At 56.3% G+C, this 15,932-nt stretch overlaps 1 protein-coding gene across 1 annotated transcript in view; it reads left to right on the forward strand.

Moving 5' to 3' along the window:
* Window positions 1-15,922, forward strand: part of CELSR2 (cadherin EGF LAG seven-pass G-type receptor 2) — a gene marked incomplete at its 5' end in the record, with an annotated part of 103,259 nt that extends 87,337 nt beyond the window's left edge. Inside the window, 17 exons of the mRNA XM_019513727.1 lie at window positions 398-581; window positions 1,684-1,827; window positions 2,216-2,423; window positions 3,502-3,669; window positions 3,832-3,958; window positions 4,302-4,502; window positions 4,978-5,152; window positions 5,852-5,964; window positions 6,952-7,031; window positions 7,590-7,716; window positions 8,124-8,246; window positions 8,730-8,860; window positions 9,204-9,292; window positions 10,172-10,345; window positions 10,809-11,024; window positions 11,777-12,020; window positions 13,237-15,922. Coding sequence (XP_019369272.1) covers window positions 398-581; window positions 1,684-1,827; window positions 2,216-2,423; window positions 3,502-3,669; window positions 3,832-3,958; window positions 4,302-4,502; window positions 4,978-5,152; window positions 5,852-5,964; window positions 6,952-7,031; window positions 7,590-7,716; window positions 8,124-8,246; window positions 8,730-8,860; window positions 9,204-9,292; window positions 10,172-10,345; window positions 10,809-11,024; window positions 11,777-12,020; window positions 13,237-13,258 — 2,526 coding nt within the window. The remainder of the gene's footprint in view (window positions 1-397; window positions 582-1,683; window positions 1,828-2,215; window positions 2,424-3,501; window positions 3,670-3,831; window positions 3,959-4,301; window positions 4,503-4,977; window positions 5,153-5,851; window positions 5,965-6,951; window positions 7,032-7,589; window positions 7,717-8,123; window positions 8,247-8,729; window positions 8,861-9,203; window positions 9,293-10,171; window positions 10,346-10,808; window positions 11,025-11,776; window positions 12,021-13,236) is intronic.
* Between the last annotated feature and the right edge of the window lie 10 nt (window positions 15,923-15,932).

Raw genomic sequence — 15,932 nt, forward strand, 5'->3', positions numbered from 1 at the left:
AACAGTCCAGCTCCATCCTCTTTGGAACCGCCCTGCAGGTAGTTAAAGGCTGCCATTAAATCCCCACTCAGCCTTGTCTTCTGCAGCTAAATAAGCCCAGTTCCCTCAGCCGCTCCTCATAAGTCATGTGCCCCAGTCCCCAGACCATTTTTTGTTGCCCTCTTCTGGACTCTCTCCAACTTGTTCACATCCTTCCTGTGTAGAGGGGTCGTCCGTGGGTGTATTCCCTCTTGCCTATGTTTGTTGGACTGGGGCCATGACACTTGGTGGCTGTAGCAGCAAGATGCTTGGAGAGCTGTGCTCTGGGTCCCCCACCTGTCAGCTCTGCTTGTCACCCCCTGGGAGAGGGGGCACTCTCTACCTGCCTCTGACTGCGCTGCTACCTGTGCTTGCGCAGAACCTGCTGCAGGTGGGCAGCGCCCTGCTGGACATCAGCAACAAGCGGCACTGGGACCTGATCCAGCAGACAGAGGGTGGCACTGCTTGGCTGCTGAAACACTACGAAGACTACGCCAGCGCCCTGGCACAGAACATGCGCAAGACATACCTGAGCCCCTTCACCATTATCACACCTAACATCGGTGAGCACCGGGGGCTGTGCCGTGGTGACGTGTGTATGGGTGTAGGCAGAGGGGTGGTGCCTTGGCAGTACATGTGTGGGCAGGGGGAATGGTGCCTTTGTGACCCATGTGTATGTATGGGGGGCACATCTCTCTGTTGTGTGTAGGGGGAAGGGCCTCAGCATGTGCACACGCATGTGGGGATGCCGTGTGCAGCATCTCAATGAGCTGTGTGCAGTAGGGCTTGTGTGGCCCCTTCCTTTGTGGCAGTGATGGTGGCCCTCTGAAGAGGACCAGAAAACTGATGTGGCCATTGAGGACAGGAGCTGATCCTCTTCCAGTATATTACACTGATGGAAGTAGCTGGTGGGTGAGGTGATTGATAGCTGGAAAACGTATGCAGGCAGCTGCTGTCTATGAAGCTGACTGCCCTCCAGATACGTCCCCTGCTCTGTCCCAGCCCCCTTCCCTGGGCATTGCTTCCCATGTCTGAAGAGGAGGGTAGGTTGTAGATCAGACCAAGCCCTCAGCAAGCTGAAGCTGGGCATGCACAACATCACCGCCCCAGTCTTGGTCTCCGAAGTAGGTGGGTGAGGTTACTCTGATGCTCCTTGCTGCTGCTGGCTCATGCTTCCTTGCTCCTAAGGAGATAGACACAGCTGGGTGTAGGGGTTACCTGGACCTCATTGGTGTCCGTTGTCTTTTTAACACGAGGAAGGCTCAGTTGTTTGAGCAGAGGCTTCAGGGCCAGGACATGATACCGTGCAGCAGCAGCTCCCTTTGCCCAGCCCAGTAAGCAGGCCTCTCATGCTGTGTGCTCAAACCACTATATTTTGGGAGGAGGTAGATGTAGCCTCTGTAGTTCATCTGGCTTTTGCTGCCTTGCACCGGGGGGGGAGTTCTTATCCTTATGCCAAAAATGAGCCTCAGCCACCAGCAGCTGCAGAAGCATGAGGATCTTTGCTGTCCACAACAGAGAAGCTCTCTCTGGGTGCTTTCCTGGGCATTGTGCATCTCTCTTGTCTAAGCAAGGCAGGAGACAGGCCGACAACTCCACTGGTGCCAGGTTCCCTAGGCCTGGTTCATGTGCCCATTACCTAACAAGAGCGTGTTTCCCCACCAGTCATCTCTGTGGTGCGGCTGGACAAGATGAACTTTGCTGGTGCCAAGCTCCCTCACTATGAGGCGCTCCGGGGCGAGAAACCTGCAGACCTGGAGACCACTGTCATCCTACCTGAAACTGTCTTCAGGGCCCCCGAAGGCAAATGTGAGTCAGTGGTGTCCCCTGCCGGGGAGCTCTAATAGGAGGGGCAGCCAAGGGCCCCTGCACCAGTGATAGGGAGCTGGGTGGGGAGTCCAGGGCTGGCATTGCAAGGCTGTAAGGGACATCAGCACTGCTGGGGTGGGCAGAAGGGCCCTGGGCTGGAAGGGAGCACCGCACAAGCTGCGGTTTTGCTCTCAGTGTGCTGGTCCTCAGAGTCATTCTGGATTTGCCCTGGCATGCCCATGGCATAGCTTGGCGTGCCTTGCTTGCACCAGCCTGCCTTGCAAGGAGAGCCACACGACCTCTCCTGGGGGATCCCTTTGATTGTGATTATGTCCATATTTGTCTCACCACATCCCGGTTCTCAGGGGGCTCTTGGTTCTTCCTGCAGACACCCCGACAGCCAATGTCAAGCATTTCTCTAACTCTGGGGAGGAGCAGGACAGAGAGGAACGTAAAGAGGAGGAGCTGGGCCTGTTTACCCGACACAAGAGACATCCAGATCTGGGTGAAGGCCAGGCTGTGGCCAGCGTCATCATCTACCGCACCCTGGCAGGGCTCCTGCCAGAGCAGTATGATACGGACAAGCGAAGCCTGAGGTACATGCAGCAGTGGGGGACACATGGACAACAGGGTGGGAAGAGGCAGTGAGGAGGGAATGGGATGCTGGGGGGCTCAGGGAAGGCGCGGAGGTCAAGTCTGCTCCAGGTCAGGAGTGGCATGGCCAGCAGCCAGGCCTACTGCTGTAGCCCCACCAGGCAGTGTATCACAGCTTGGCCTGACAGGTGTCTCCCCTGGGGAGGCTGGTTGGGCCTTGGCCTCTGCCAGTATCCAACCTGGACACCTGCCCTCTGAGGACCTGGCTTGAGACCTGCAACAGTTGTTCACAGGGCTAAATATCAGCCTCTTAGCATTGGCTTTCATTCCCTGCTGGCCTGGCCAAGACCCAAACCCATCTGCCTTTTTTCCTGTTGCACTCAGCCTGGTGCTGCCTGGCTCTGCAAATGCACCTCTCCCCTTCCCTGCCCATCCCCACCACAATTTCAGTTGACCTGGCTGCTACTGGACCTCACCCCCGCTGGCAGGGGAAGTTGCTGTGGTGGGGGCAGGCTGTGTTTCCTGTCCTGTCTGCTCTCACCCATGTTGACCCCACCCTTGCTGTTATAGGGAGGACTGCACCCTAGTCCCACAGCCACAGGGGAAAGGGAGACATTGGCCTTCCCGCAGTTCAAAACACCCAGAGTTCAAGAGGGACACCAGGGCTTGTGCCCTCCGAGTGCCTCTCCACCCACTGCTTCCTATGCTCCTTATGCAGGTGTATTGTGCTCTTTCCAGCTCTTGTGGATGTGTCACCACTTCCACTTGCTGGAGGGAATTAGATCTGTGCACATGTGTGTGGGGAGGGGGGTGATGTCTCCTTCTGGGGACTGGAGCCCTAAGGGTGATAAGTCCAGCCACTCCACTAGCTGGTAGGGATTTCTATTTTGCTCAAGTGGGGTGGTTTTACTTCCGCTGTGCTTTTTATACCCTGTGGAGGTGCAGGATGGGCACAGGCATTGGTAGCCGTGGGACGGAGACAGGGGTGGTCACAGCAGTGGTTGCAGCAGTGCAGGGTGGCAGGTGGGCACAAGCGGCAGCAAGAGCTGTGGGGTCCCAAGGATCGGGTTGTTCCTGCAGGGTCCCCAAACGGCCGATCATCAACACCCCTGTGGTGAGTATCAGTGTCCATGACAATGATGAGCCAGTGCAGCGGGCACTGGAGAAACCCATCACAGTGCAGTTCCGGCTGCTAGAGACAGAGGAGCGCACCAAGCCCATATGTGTCTTCTGGAATCACTCCATCCTGTGAGTACCTAGGGTGAGGCACAGGCACCCACCACAACTCTCACCCCACCCACCCCAGGCACAGCCCAGCAGCTAGTGGCCAGCAGGGTTTGGGAAGGGATCCCCTGCTGACACAGGGATACAGGGCACGTGATCATGACTGCGCTCTCTGGCTGTCCCCAGAGTGAGCGGGACAGGCGGCTGGTCAGCCAAGGGCTGTGAGGTGGTCTTCAGGAACGAGACCCATGTCAGCTGCCAGTGCAACCACATGACCAGTTTTGCTGTGCTGATGGACATCTCCAGGAGAGAGGTGACAAGGGGAGGGGACCCTGACCCTGGGGAAAAGGGGCCCTTGGGTGGAGCAAAATGAATAAGATAAAGGGGGTCCCTCCCTAGGAGTGGGGTGGTGGGGGATTCAGCATAGAAGGGAAGGGCATTGGGGTGGTGTGTGAGGCTAGAGTGCAAGAAAAGTGAGAGGGGTCCTATCCACAGGGGACAGGGTGGTGGGTGATGCCTCGGGGATTGCTTGAGGCCTTTGGTATGAAGCCCACGGGTGGTATTTGGGGCTGGGTCTATGGTGGTTGGCAGGGCCCATCTTGTCTTCTTAAGCAGCAGTATTACTCTGCACTATTGAGCTGTATTTTCCCCCCCAGAATGGGGAGATCCTGCCGTTGAAGACCATCACCTATGCCTCCATCGCTGTCACTCTGGGAGGCCTCTTCCTCACCTTCGTGGTTTTGGCCAGCCTGAGGGCCCTGCGCTCCAACCAGCACAGCATCCGCAAGAACATGATGGTGGCCCTCTTCCTTTCTGAGCTCCTCTTTCTCCTGGGCATCAACCAGGCCGACATCCCCGTAAGCTTCTAGGAACAGCCCTGGGACCTGGGCTGGCATGTCTGGGTAGGCAGAAATGACCAAGGAAGCAGGGCTGATCCAAAGCTCCCTCCTACGGAGGGGCAGGGGCACCTCTGGGTGGCAGGAGTCCTAGTCAGTTGCTGTGAGCTGCGTCCTGCTGGCTGTTACAGTCAGGATAGAGCGGTGCTGGTGCGAATACACTATGTCTGCCCCACTGCATACATGGCTAGTGCTGCAAAGGAGGGCTGAGCTGCCCAAGGCTTAGGCCTGAAAAATAAACCCCACAGCTGCTGCAGCAGGTGGCCACAGTTCAGGCTGGGCAGCTTCAGGATACTCACAGACCCCAGTGCACATGAAATCATGTGAGCTCCTGCGTTTGTCTGGCAAGACCTCCCTGCAGGACCACAGTCTCCAACATAGGTGTGAACTCCTGCCCTGCTTCTGCCTCCTGACACCTGGTCTGGCCTCCCCGCAGTTTGCCTGTACAGTCATCGCCATCCTGCTGCACTTCTTCTACATGTGTGCCTTTGCCTGGGTGCTGCTGGAGGCCCTGCACATCTATCGCATGCTGACTGAGGTGCGCGACATCAACTACGGCCCCATGCGCTTCTACTACATGATTGGTTGGGGTGTGCCGGCCTTCATCACGGGTGAGTCCTGCCCCTGCACCCAGGCAGGATAAGAGAGAGCTGGCTGGGGAGGGTAACACCGCAGGGAAGGGTCTGGGGGATTGCACCTGAATTTGCAGCGGAGCGCAGCTGCAATAAAAGCAAATGTGGTGTTGACGGGAGTGTTTGGTGTAAGACACAGGAGGTGATTGTACGACTCTAGTCAGCACTGGTTAGGCCTCAGAGCACTGTGCACAGTTGTGGGCTCCCTATTTTAATTCCTGTTCCCGACTCCTACTGGATGGGATGGGATGAGCTCAGCCCCAGGCAACAAACACTGGGAGCAGAGAGGCAGTCTGGGGAAGAATAAGCAGTAGCTCAGACATGCTGATCCCTTGCAGTGCCTCGTATTCACATCCTGCCTCCTCCACCCAGTTCTGCCAGTGACACTCAGTTTAGACCAACAGCCCTCCTGTTATCCAAGGCGTCCTCCACAGCTGCTGGCACGGCCTGCAGCTCCCAGACCTGCCCCCACTTCCCACCTGCCAGCTCTGCTGGTGCCTCTCAGCCTTGCCTCCCAAAGCCCTGCCATTCCAGCCCAGGGGTGCTGGACAAACCCAGCTGTGCCCAGCTGTCAGGATCCAGCTAGGAATCCACTGTTTTGTTCCCTCTGGAGCAGGATGGTGGTGCTTGGATTGTTCCTCCTTTGCTGACAGTGGTGTATGGTGTTTCTCTCCTCAGGGCTGGCAGTGGGGCTGGATCCTGAGGGTTATGGGAACCCTGACTTCTGCTGGCTGTCCATCTATGACACGCTGATTTGGAGCTTTGCAGGGCCCATTGCCTTTGCTGTCTCGGTATGTATAAGTGTCTATACGTGTGCAGCAAGGCTGCTTCGACACACCGTAATTACAGCGTGTCGGAGCAGACTTGATTAATTACCGCGCTCCAGTAGGCTCCAGTGTCACGTGTGTCAGTGTCCTCATACTGAAAAATGGCAGCGGGGGTGCTTTAACTAAAGCTGTTCAATGAGCTTTAGTTAAAGTGTCCCTGACGCCATTTTTCAGCATAGGGATGCTGATGCACTTGAGGCTCCAGGCACTTTAATTAGAGTGGCTTTTGGAGCCACTCTAATTAAAGCACCCACCCACACACACACTCCTGGGGCACATGTATAAATGCCCTATGAGGTCCTCTGGGGTCTTGGAGGCTTCCTGTGCATCTAGGGGGTCCTGGAGAGGAGCCCCAAAGGGCAACAGGAAGTGGGGAGATAAGGGACTTGGCCTCTGCTCCCAGCTTGGGGCAGGAAGTAGGAGCAGCACACAGGCAGTTAGGACTCCTGGGTTTCCCTTTCAGCCCTGCTGCTGATCTGCTGTGCACTTTGGGGCAGGTCACATTGCCCCTGTGAGTTTCCTCCCTGAGAGCTGCTGCTTGCAGAAAACTGATTGAGGGGCAGAAGACACTAGCCATGCAGACCCCTGCCTTCTCTCCTGCTGCAGCCCCAAATGCTTCCTGACACATGTCAGGGTGTGAACTGACCTCTGCAGTGCCCAGCAAAGAAACCCTTTGATGCATCACGGAGCAGCCCACCTGGTCCAGTGTCAGACCTGGTGTGGCTGATGCACTTGGCCCATGACACTACAACTCCTCCACCCTCATGAGGCAAGGGCAGTTGCCCACAGCCAGTAATGGATGCCCAAGGCTGGAGCTCTTCAAGGGCATGGTGGGCACAGAGGGGACACATTTCTAAAGCTGAAGGCGAGGAGTCTCATGGGGCAGGGAACGATGGGTACTTCCTGACTCCACTGTCCTGTGCTGACTCACCTCTCTTCCCCTCCCTACAGATGAGCATCTTTCTCCTTATCCTGGCAACTAAGGCCACCTGTGCAGCACAGCAACAGGGATTTGAGAAGAAGGGCACAGTGTGAGTCTGTCCCTTCCATCCCAGTTAACTTCCTGCTAACACCCCTGATTTGCACACTGCCGCCTACAGCCTGCTGGCCACAGCAAGAGCACACCCCAGTTAAGGCCTGGTCTGGTGTGGGCAGGGTCTGGAGCACTGTTTTCCTGAGGGGTGTGTCTCAGAGAGATGCAGTCCTGTATCATTTTGGGGGGCTCCAGGCATGATGAGCCAACACTGCTCTGTTCAGTGAGCTGGAGGGGTAGAGATGTGATGGCAGGGGCACATTGGGGGGTCTGCCCAGGAGGAAAGTGTGGTTGGCCAGGTGTGTCCAAGGGCTCTGTGTGTCTGAGGGAGGGGACACAGCGTGTTCTGGGGGAATACAGGGAGGCTGGAGTTTCACTGGGGAAGGGTTGAGGGGGTGTGTGAGGCATGAAAGCTATGCATGTATCTGGGGGATGGGGGGTTTCCATATGGGGAAGTGTGTCTGTCTGGGGAGGTATGGTTGGAGTAGAGAGGGTCACCGTGCTTGTCATGCGTCTGATTTGGGGTCTGACCCCTACCCTCTCCCTCCCCATGCAGCTCGGGCCTGCAAACGGCCTTTATCATGCTGCTACTGATCAGCTCCACCTGGCTGCTGGCCCTGCTCTCCGTGAACAGTGACTCCATCCTCTTCCATTACCTTTTTGCTGGGTTCAACTGCCTCCAGGTACAGCAGATGGGGGCAGAGGAGTGTGGACTGGGAGGGTTTCCGCCTTTGGAGAGTGGGTGAAGAACCTTTTACCCACATATGTAGAACCCTGCGGGTCTCCTTCAGATCTGAGATTTCCTGGGGCTGGGTTACCAAAGCCAGCAGTAGGAGAGAGTCCCATGCTGGGGGTGGTCTGAGAGATGGAGGAACTTCTGATACTTGAAGGGGGTTGGGGGAATATGGGATGGATGAGAGAGAGCCTCATGCGCACACCCACTTGCCTTATTGGAGGCCACCCCATTCCTTCTGCAGCCTGTTGGCTCATCTAGTGTGGGGTGCTGGGGTGGGACTTATACATGGCTGTCCTGCCCCAGGCTCCACATGGTCCTTTTCACACCTTACCTCCCTCTTGCTGCCTTCCCCAGGGGCCCTTAATCTTCCTCTTCTGCATCGTCTTCAGCAAAGAGGTGAGGAAGGCTCTGAAGTTCAGTTGCAGCAGGAAGCACAGCATGGACCCCATGCTCACCACCAAATCCACCTTAACAGCAGTGAGTGCCTGGGGGCTCCCTGTCTCCCTCTTCCTTCCACAGCAGGAACCTCAGAGGCAGGATAGCCATCAGTTTGGCCCCTAGAATGGCCTACTGCCCCAAGCTGGGGTCATTTCAGCCAGCACTGGAATAGCAGCTGGCTTGTGAGTCAGTACTGAGGGGCATTAGTAGAAATGTGTGTGTTGGGAAGGCATCCTAGCGCTGGGGTAGCAGGGGGCTGCACCTTTGGGTGGAAGGGTAGAGCTGGGGGTGCCTGGAGCTGGGAGAGCAGGGAAGCTGCAGCTTGGGATTGAGAGACTGGCGGAACTGGAGGTGGAGAGGATCCAGTGAGGGGCAGATGTAGGCCAAGAGCGAGGAGCATTGGCAGAGCTGTGAGGGGGTCGCAGAGGTCAAGAGCTGTGTCAAGAGTGAGATTCAGCAGTGGAACCAGTGACTCGCCATCAGCCACCCCTCTTGCCCTGGGTTCTCCTTTTTCCCTGCCAGGCCTACAACTGCAACAACACGTACATGGACGGGCGGCTGTACCACCCACCATTTGGAGACTCCACAGGCTCCCTGCACAGCACCATTCGCTCAGGCAAGAGCCAGCACAGCTACATCCCCTTTGTGCTCAGGTATGGCTCATCACTCTGGGTCTGTGGGTGATGGGGAGTGGGGTATTTATATCCATCTTTATGCAGTATCCCCAGCTGGTTAGTAGTGCCCTGCCTCAGCCAATCGCACTGTGCTTTGCAATCCAGGGAGCAGGCTTCCCTCTTTTAGAACAACCTCCATTCTCCACGCCAGTGGGCTCCGGAGTGTCCCAAGATGCTTAGCACCACCTGAGATGGAGCTCTCAAAGACATGTCATGTCCCCTGGCTGAGCTGCTGGGGGAGCAGGTGGCCCAAGCAGGGCTTGGGATGGGAGCTGGCTAGGGTGCTGCTGTGGTTAGGAAGTGCCCGGTATGTGTTTTGCAGAGAGGAGTCTGGTTTGAACAACAGCCAGGTGCACACAGGGCTGACGGACCCCAGTGCCCTCTTCCTGGAAGCCAAGGATCAGCCCAATGGTAAGGAGCAGCATTGCTTTCTGCTGCAGGCTTTGGAGTAGCTCCTGTGTTTGGGCAAATGGGACCCTTGTGCAGTGGGAGTCCTGACACCCCCAGTGGTCTCCCTCTCAGGTCCTGAGGCAGCAGCCTGAGTCTCTGTTGTGCAGTGTCTTAGTGATGCTGCTGCCTGTTGGTCCTTGGCTGTCTGTCTCAGGGGTTTCCCATTGCCTGGGCCATGCTTATTGACCTCCAAGCTCCACTTAGCGGCTTCTGCTGTCTCAGAGGCAACTTAGTTAAGAACTAGTCCCCTTCCCTCCCCCCCACCAAATAAAGGGACCATCCCACTCTCTTGGAGCCCCTCAGCAGCACTTCTTCAGAGTCATTGGTACTACAGAAACAGTATTATCGAGGTCCCCTTATCCTGGGTACTGCACATGCACATACTGAGAGACAGTCCCTGTCCCATCAAGGTCATCTTTTCTGGAGCTGGGAGGGGAAACAGGCATGGAAAAGGCTTGATCCTTATGTGCTCATGACCAAGATCAGGCAGTAGGTCTGTGGAAGAGCAGTGTTAGGATCCAGGTCTCCAGACCATTGTCTCTCTCACCTTTTAATTAGAAGTCACCGGGCTCCAGCAGGTGCTTTTAGCCATTGAATCCTAGTGGCTGGGCTGTGGCTGTGTTTGGAGTGAGTTTTCAGTGAGGCATACATCTGTATCACCCTTCCTAGTGTCCCCATGGTTGGGTCAGATGGGCTAGGAACAGCTCATATGGACTGGGGCCTGATATAGGAGAAATTGGTCCCTCTGTGTATGTGAATCCTGGTAGGTCAGTCTGGTTGGCATTGGGGTTTAGGGTCTTGGTGTGATGCCAGGTTATGTGTATGCATTCCCAATCTCAGAGCATGACACGGATTCAGACAGTGACCTGTCCCTGGAAGATGACCAGAGTGGCTCCTATGCCTCCACCCATTCCTCAGACAGCGAAGAGGATGAGGAATTCACTGGGGAACCCTGCTGGGAAAACCTGCTCTGCCCCAACAATGAGAAGCAGCCAGCACACAGCACCCCCAAAGGTAGCGTTGGCACTGGGGTGCTGGGTGGGGAGGGCAGAGTCCAGCTGAGGGGGAGGGCAGCCCTGGGGCAATGTCAATGCATGGGCAGCCTGTTGCCTTCCTGCCACTTCCCCCTAGTCGATAGGAACATATTTCTTTCCTTTGCTAGCTCCTCTCTGCCCCCTCCACCCTAAATGCAGGTGCCCCTGGCCGTCCTGAAACACCAGATGTTGCTCACGGAGACTGACTGAGACCATGCAAGAGAAGAGTTAGGCCGCGAAAGGCCATTGCTTTGTATTGGGCCTGGTCTCCCTGTTGCTCAGCCTGGTATAACTGGGAGTCACTGTACCAGGCCAGGTGCCCCTAGCTCAGCCTGGCATAAACCAGGAGCCAGCCTGTTGAATTCAGGGGGTGAGCTGTATGTTGGGGCTGACGGCTGCTGCAGGGACTGTCTCCCTCCTGCTGATTGTGCTCCTTTCTCCAGCAGATGTGTTGGCTCATAGCAAGCCCTACTGGCCAGGGGAGTTTCTGACGACAGCCAGCGAGAGCGATGGGCATGGGGGCTTGGAGAAGCTGCGAGTGGAGACGGCCGAGGTGTCACTGGGGCACTTGGATGACCTCCCCAGGGTGAACGGGGAGGCACTGTACAAGGAGAATGTGTTGATGTCGCTCCCCAACCCTGCTGCCCAGCCCCAGAAAGGTAAATGGGGGGCCTGGCTGATCCAGAGACTGTGGCTGGGAGTCCTAGTGCCTCACTGCTGAAGCTTCTCTGTACTGCCAGGGGATTCCCTTATAAATACTGCTGGGTGAGGGAGGCACACTTGGGCAGGTTCCGCTGTGTGCTGCAAGGCAGAGGGGGTGCTCTTGGGGCAGGGGCCCCCAGGGTTTTCTTGGGCAGTTACTGCAGCTTGGGATGCCTCAGAGGAATTAATCCCTCAGACCAGGGCTGTCCAGCTCCTAAGCAGCTGGGGGCTGAACACCCAGCAGGCCACATCGGGGTGAGCCACAGGCCCCCCGGGCTACATGCTGTTGGACAGTTCTGCCTCAAACCATCCCAGGCACGGCCGGTGCAGCATGGCGGTGACAGCCAGTGGTAGAGGGCTCCTTCCACTTCCCAGGTTGATGTGGGGCTGGGTTGGGAGGAGGGTGGAATTAAACCTGGGAAAGACTGCAGAGAGTTGCTTTCACCCTGCCCTGCTGGGGATGGCAGAAGGTTGTGCTGGGCAAGGGAAGGCAAGGCAGCACAAGCGTTCACCTCCCCATGCCCAAGTACTTGGCCTTCAGCTTTTTCTGCAGACAGGAAGCTGGGCTAAATTAACCCACGCTTGGACCCAGTGGGTTGGCTCTTATGGGGAGGCTGCCCAGGATTGGGGGCTTGCCTGGGAAAGTGACTGAGGTGTTCCCTCCCATCTCCTGCCTTCCTCGGCCCCCTTATCTCTCACAACCCTCCAGGCATCCTGAAGAAGAAGTGCCTGCCAACCATCAACGAGAAGAACAGCATCCACCGCATCCACAACGAGCTCTCAGCCCACAAGTCGGGGACCGTGTTGTCCCACGGCTCCTCAGGCAGCGATGGGAGCCGGGTGGGGGGGTGTCCTCGGCCCCGCCAGACCCTGCAGGACCAGCTCAATGGGGTGACACCCATTGCCATGAGCATCAAGGCTGGCACCGTGGACGAGGACTCCTCAGGCTCTGAGTGAGTACAGCACCGTGGTGGGTGTAGCCACAAACCTGCCCCCAGCTAAGCCCTTCTAGGAGCCACCCTGGCACTTAGGGCATTGCACTGCAGGGAGAACCTTGTGGATTTATAGTGAGGGTAGTTCAGGACCAGGCCCTTGATCCCAGCCCCTATGGCAGCTTGCAACTGAGGTTGCAGCTCCCTTCCTGCACCTATCCCAACAGGGACTTGCCCTTGGGTAATCTGCTACCAACTGCCCAGGGGGCATCTAGTGCCTGTGATGCAGCTGTGGGGACAGGGAGAGTATCCAGCTCTGCAGACTGTTCCCTCTCTGCCCCCCTCCACCCTTCCCATCCTGCTGTGCCTCTGGGGCAGCTCCTGAGCCATGGAAGTCACTGGGGCTGTGACTTTCCATGTACAGCAGCTATGGCTTCAGCCTTGTGTTCCCAGGGGGGTGTGAGTATGACCATCTCCCCCTTTCCTGCTGGGCCTCAACCTCACTCTCCCATTCTGAGAGCAAGGCAGAGCAGCTATGCTGATCCTCACCAGAAGCAGAGCTGCACTGTGGGCTTGATACCTCTATGCCACCAGTCCCCAAAATCTAGGCAGGGAGCCCTCAGCGGTCACTAAATCAGCATTGTACTGCACCTTCCAGCCCGTCCCTTAGCAGCAAGACATCCCGTGGCCTAAATCTCTTTGTCCCAGCAATCTCAGCCCCTTGCTGCCTCTACAGTTTAGGGCTCTGAGCTGGTATGTCTCCAGCTCCATGCCCCTTCACCTTGCGAAGCCCAATATCCAACCTAAAGAAGCTGCTTTCTTTGGCCTTCCTCTCCTTGAGCATGAGGGGTTTATTCAGCGTCTCTGGGCCTCCAAAGAACTGGGGAGAGGAGGAAGGAAATGGGCTGGTGAGATGCTGATGGGGAGGTCACAGTCCCCAAAGGGTGCTCTTTTCCTTCTCTAACTCCTCTGCTGCCTCTTGCACTAACCCTCCTCTTCTTTCCTTTCTGTCTCCTGCTTTCCCTGCTCAGATTTCTGTTTTTTAATTTCCTCCATTAACATGTGAGCCCCACGGCTCCCCGCCCCCATCTGTCTGTCTGTCTGTCCTGGCAGGGGGGCTGGGGGGTGCTTAGCCCAAGCTGCGAGGCCCAGATCCGCTCATGACCATACGTCCGTCTTGTTTGTTTTTGTTCCATTCCTCCCGTGCCCCTTCTCGCTGTGTTTGATCACTGCACAGGAGTGACGAGACCTCCATTTGATGGAGCCACCCTGCTCTGCTTAGGCTGCGAGCCAGGACAGCGCCCCCTCCTGCCAGATGCCCTTTCAAACTGCAGCGAAGAACTTAGCGACCCAAGGGTGCCTCTGTCCAACCTTGTTTTCAGTGCCAAATGAGCCCCATCCTGTGTCCTTGTGCCAGGTGGGGCTGGCGGGGGTGGGGGAGGGCAGGGGCGGGAAGACAGATGTACTTGAACAGATGCACTTTGGATCATGGCTCACACGTCACTGGTTTGCCTCTGAGCGAGGGGGCAGCCTCATCCACCCTCCCCGTCTTCAGGGATTACTGCTCTCTGGCCTGCCACAGCTGGAGCTGCCACATGGACAGACAGGTTGTTTCTTACCTAGTATAGCCAATACAAGGAGGCCTGGGTGCCACATGAGAAGTGTTGCGCGGGGACACCCACGCCTCTGCTGATGGAGCCTTCGTGACGGGATGTAGCTGCCCTAAAGGGCAATAGGAACCATGGCTGGTGTCCAGGCCTTGCTCCAGCAAGCCCTGCCATACTCATTGCCCCTAGTGCCTGGCCTTCCACCTCCCCTGCTGGTGGCTACTCTCCCCATCCTTTCCTCTCCTCTTCACCCATGGGGTCTGTCCTGCACCTTGAAAAGGAACTATATCAATGCACTCAGGCCACACACTCTCTCCCCCTTCTCTGTGTGCCAGGGGCCCATCCTGACTCGGGGTCCTTAAACTAAAGGTCCATGTTTCTGGATGGGCCTCCCACGTGTGCACACAGCATGGCACTTTGGGCAAGCATAGGCTTGGAAAAGACACCAGAGAGTATATCATGTGGGAGGGCCAGCTGCCCTGTCCCACTTCCTCCTCAGACACCCATGGATAGTCCCATGCCCCACAGAGAAACCCGTGGAGTCAGGCTAAGACTACACCACCCAACTCCTGATGACATATGGTGGTTTCTCCCACTGGCTGAATGTGGTGCCTTCCACCCCTGCCCTAGAAGAAAGGTTCATGTTTCTTGGTTTCCAACTTGGACAGAGGTTGCTGGTGATGGCTACATCTATAAGCAGTTGAGGAGGCCTCTACCTTGCCTGTGCCGAATTCCCAGCATGCTGACTCTTGGCTACAGACAGAGATGCCAACCTTGCTTTATGCTGCAGTTTTCTATCCCAGCCAGACGAGACTCTAGCATGGAGGACTTGTCCCAGTAACTTGGATTTTGACAAGGGGCTCTTCATCTTGGGATCCTGGCCACAAGCTACGTAGAACCTGGCTGTCCAAGTTCCCCCCCAGTGTTGGCTGCCCTCAACAGGACTGAGGGATGGATGCTCAGCATCTCAGACAGGACCTATGAGTGGACTGGAAATGGGTTGTGCTTTAAAAGTCTTGGCCATCCCATGCCAGGAGTCTGATTCAACCTCCACTGAAAGGAGCCTTTCATTCTGATGCTGGATCCAGGCAATATGGTGAACTCGGCCCATACAAAAGGGCAAGACAGATCTTGGACCACCATCCTGTGGTGCCTCAGGTGAGCCCTCAGTGTGGGAAGTGTGACCCTGCAGCCTGGCAGCCAGAAAGATTGCCCCTGGCAGGGGTGTGAGACACATGAGTGCTCTAACCATTATAGACAGCATGTCCGAGACCACAGTTGAATCACAGCTCTTTCCAGAGCCAGAACAAAGCCACAGCATGGTTTCAGCACACAGCTCTTGGCACGAGCAGTCTATTCTCCATCACGTGCTGTCATCCTGTGCACAACCCCCCAGCGGGGAGCTGGGGCCCCCAACAAGCTTGGATCTGGGGTAGCAAAACCACTGCAGTAAAATCACAGCAGAGTCAGGAAGACGGGGAGAGACTGCTTTCCTTACTGAAGGGAGCCCCACCTCGGTCAGCCCTGCCAGAGGCGGGGAAAAAATGGCCAAGATGGACATGGCCTTCTGAGGCCAGGATCAGGCTTCCCTGCTTTGGAGCTTGGGACCTGAACAGCACGTGTCAATCTGTGCTGCCCTGAAAGCCAACCTGTGCGATCTGACATCAGCTGAGGATGTGGCACCTAATTCTAGCCCCATGGCAAGGGGCTATTAAGGGGTAAATGAGGACAGGTGCCAAAGGTGAGAGAAGGTGCAGAAGTCAACGGCTGGACTTTGCTTGCCTTTAGCTTTCGGATCAGGTCATGCAAGAAAGGATGCGCTGGCAGGGTTGGTATCGCAGTGGCAGCTTTGACCTCTTCCCCATGTGGCTGTGCTGATGTGGGTCTCCTTCGCGGGGCCACTGGCAGGCTCTGTGGCAAGCCGCCTGCTGCCTCTCCTGCCCATGCTGCAATTATTTTGTACAAAATTAAAAAAAACAAAAAACATAAAAAAGAAAAAAAAAAAAAAAAACCAAAACAGTGGAGCGAGTGACTGGGTCCCATGCCACCGGGTGCCGGAGTGGCGCCTGCCTTCTGCCTCAGAGCCTTTGTTTTTCTACACCCTGCTAGGCTGGGTCCAGCTTCCACTTGCTCCTCACCGGGATGGTATGGCCTATACTTTTGGAAAATGGTTTGTTATATAGACCCGTGTGCACATATGGACATCCAGGGACGGATGTATTTCGACCAAGGAGGCAGTGATGGGGTAGACAAGCCCTTATTTACTCTGGGGTGTTTTTGAATTTGATGCCTCTTACAGGCTCTTTTTTTTTTTTTTTTTTTTTTT

Source organism: Gavialis gangeticus, unplaced genomic scaffold (genome assembly GCF_001723915.1).
Source record: "Gavialis gangeticus isolate Ggan-Ray unplaced genomic scaffold, GavGan_comp1, whole genome shotgun sequence".
Lineage (NCBI taxonomy): Eukaryota > Metazoa > Chordata > Crocodylia > Gavialidae > Gavialis > Gavialis gangeticus.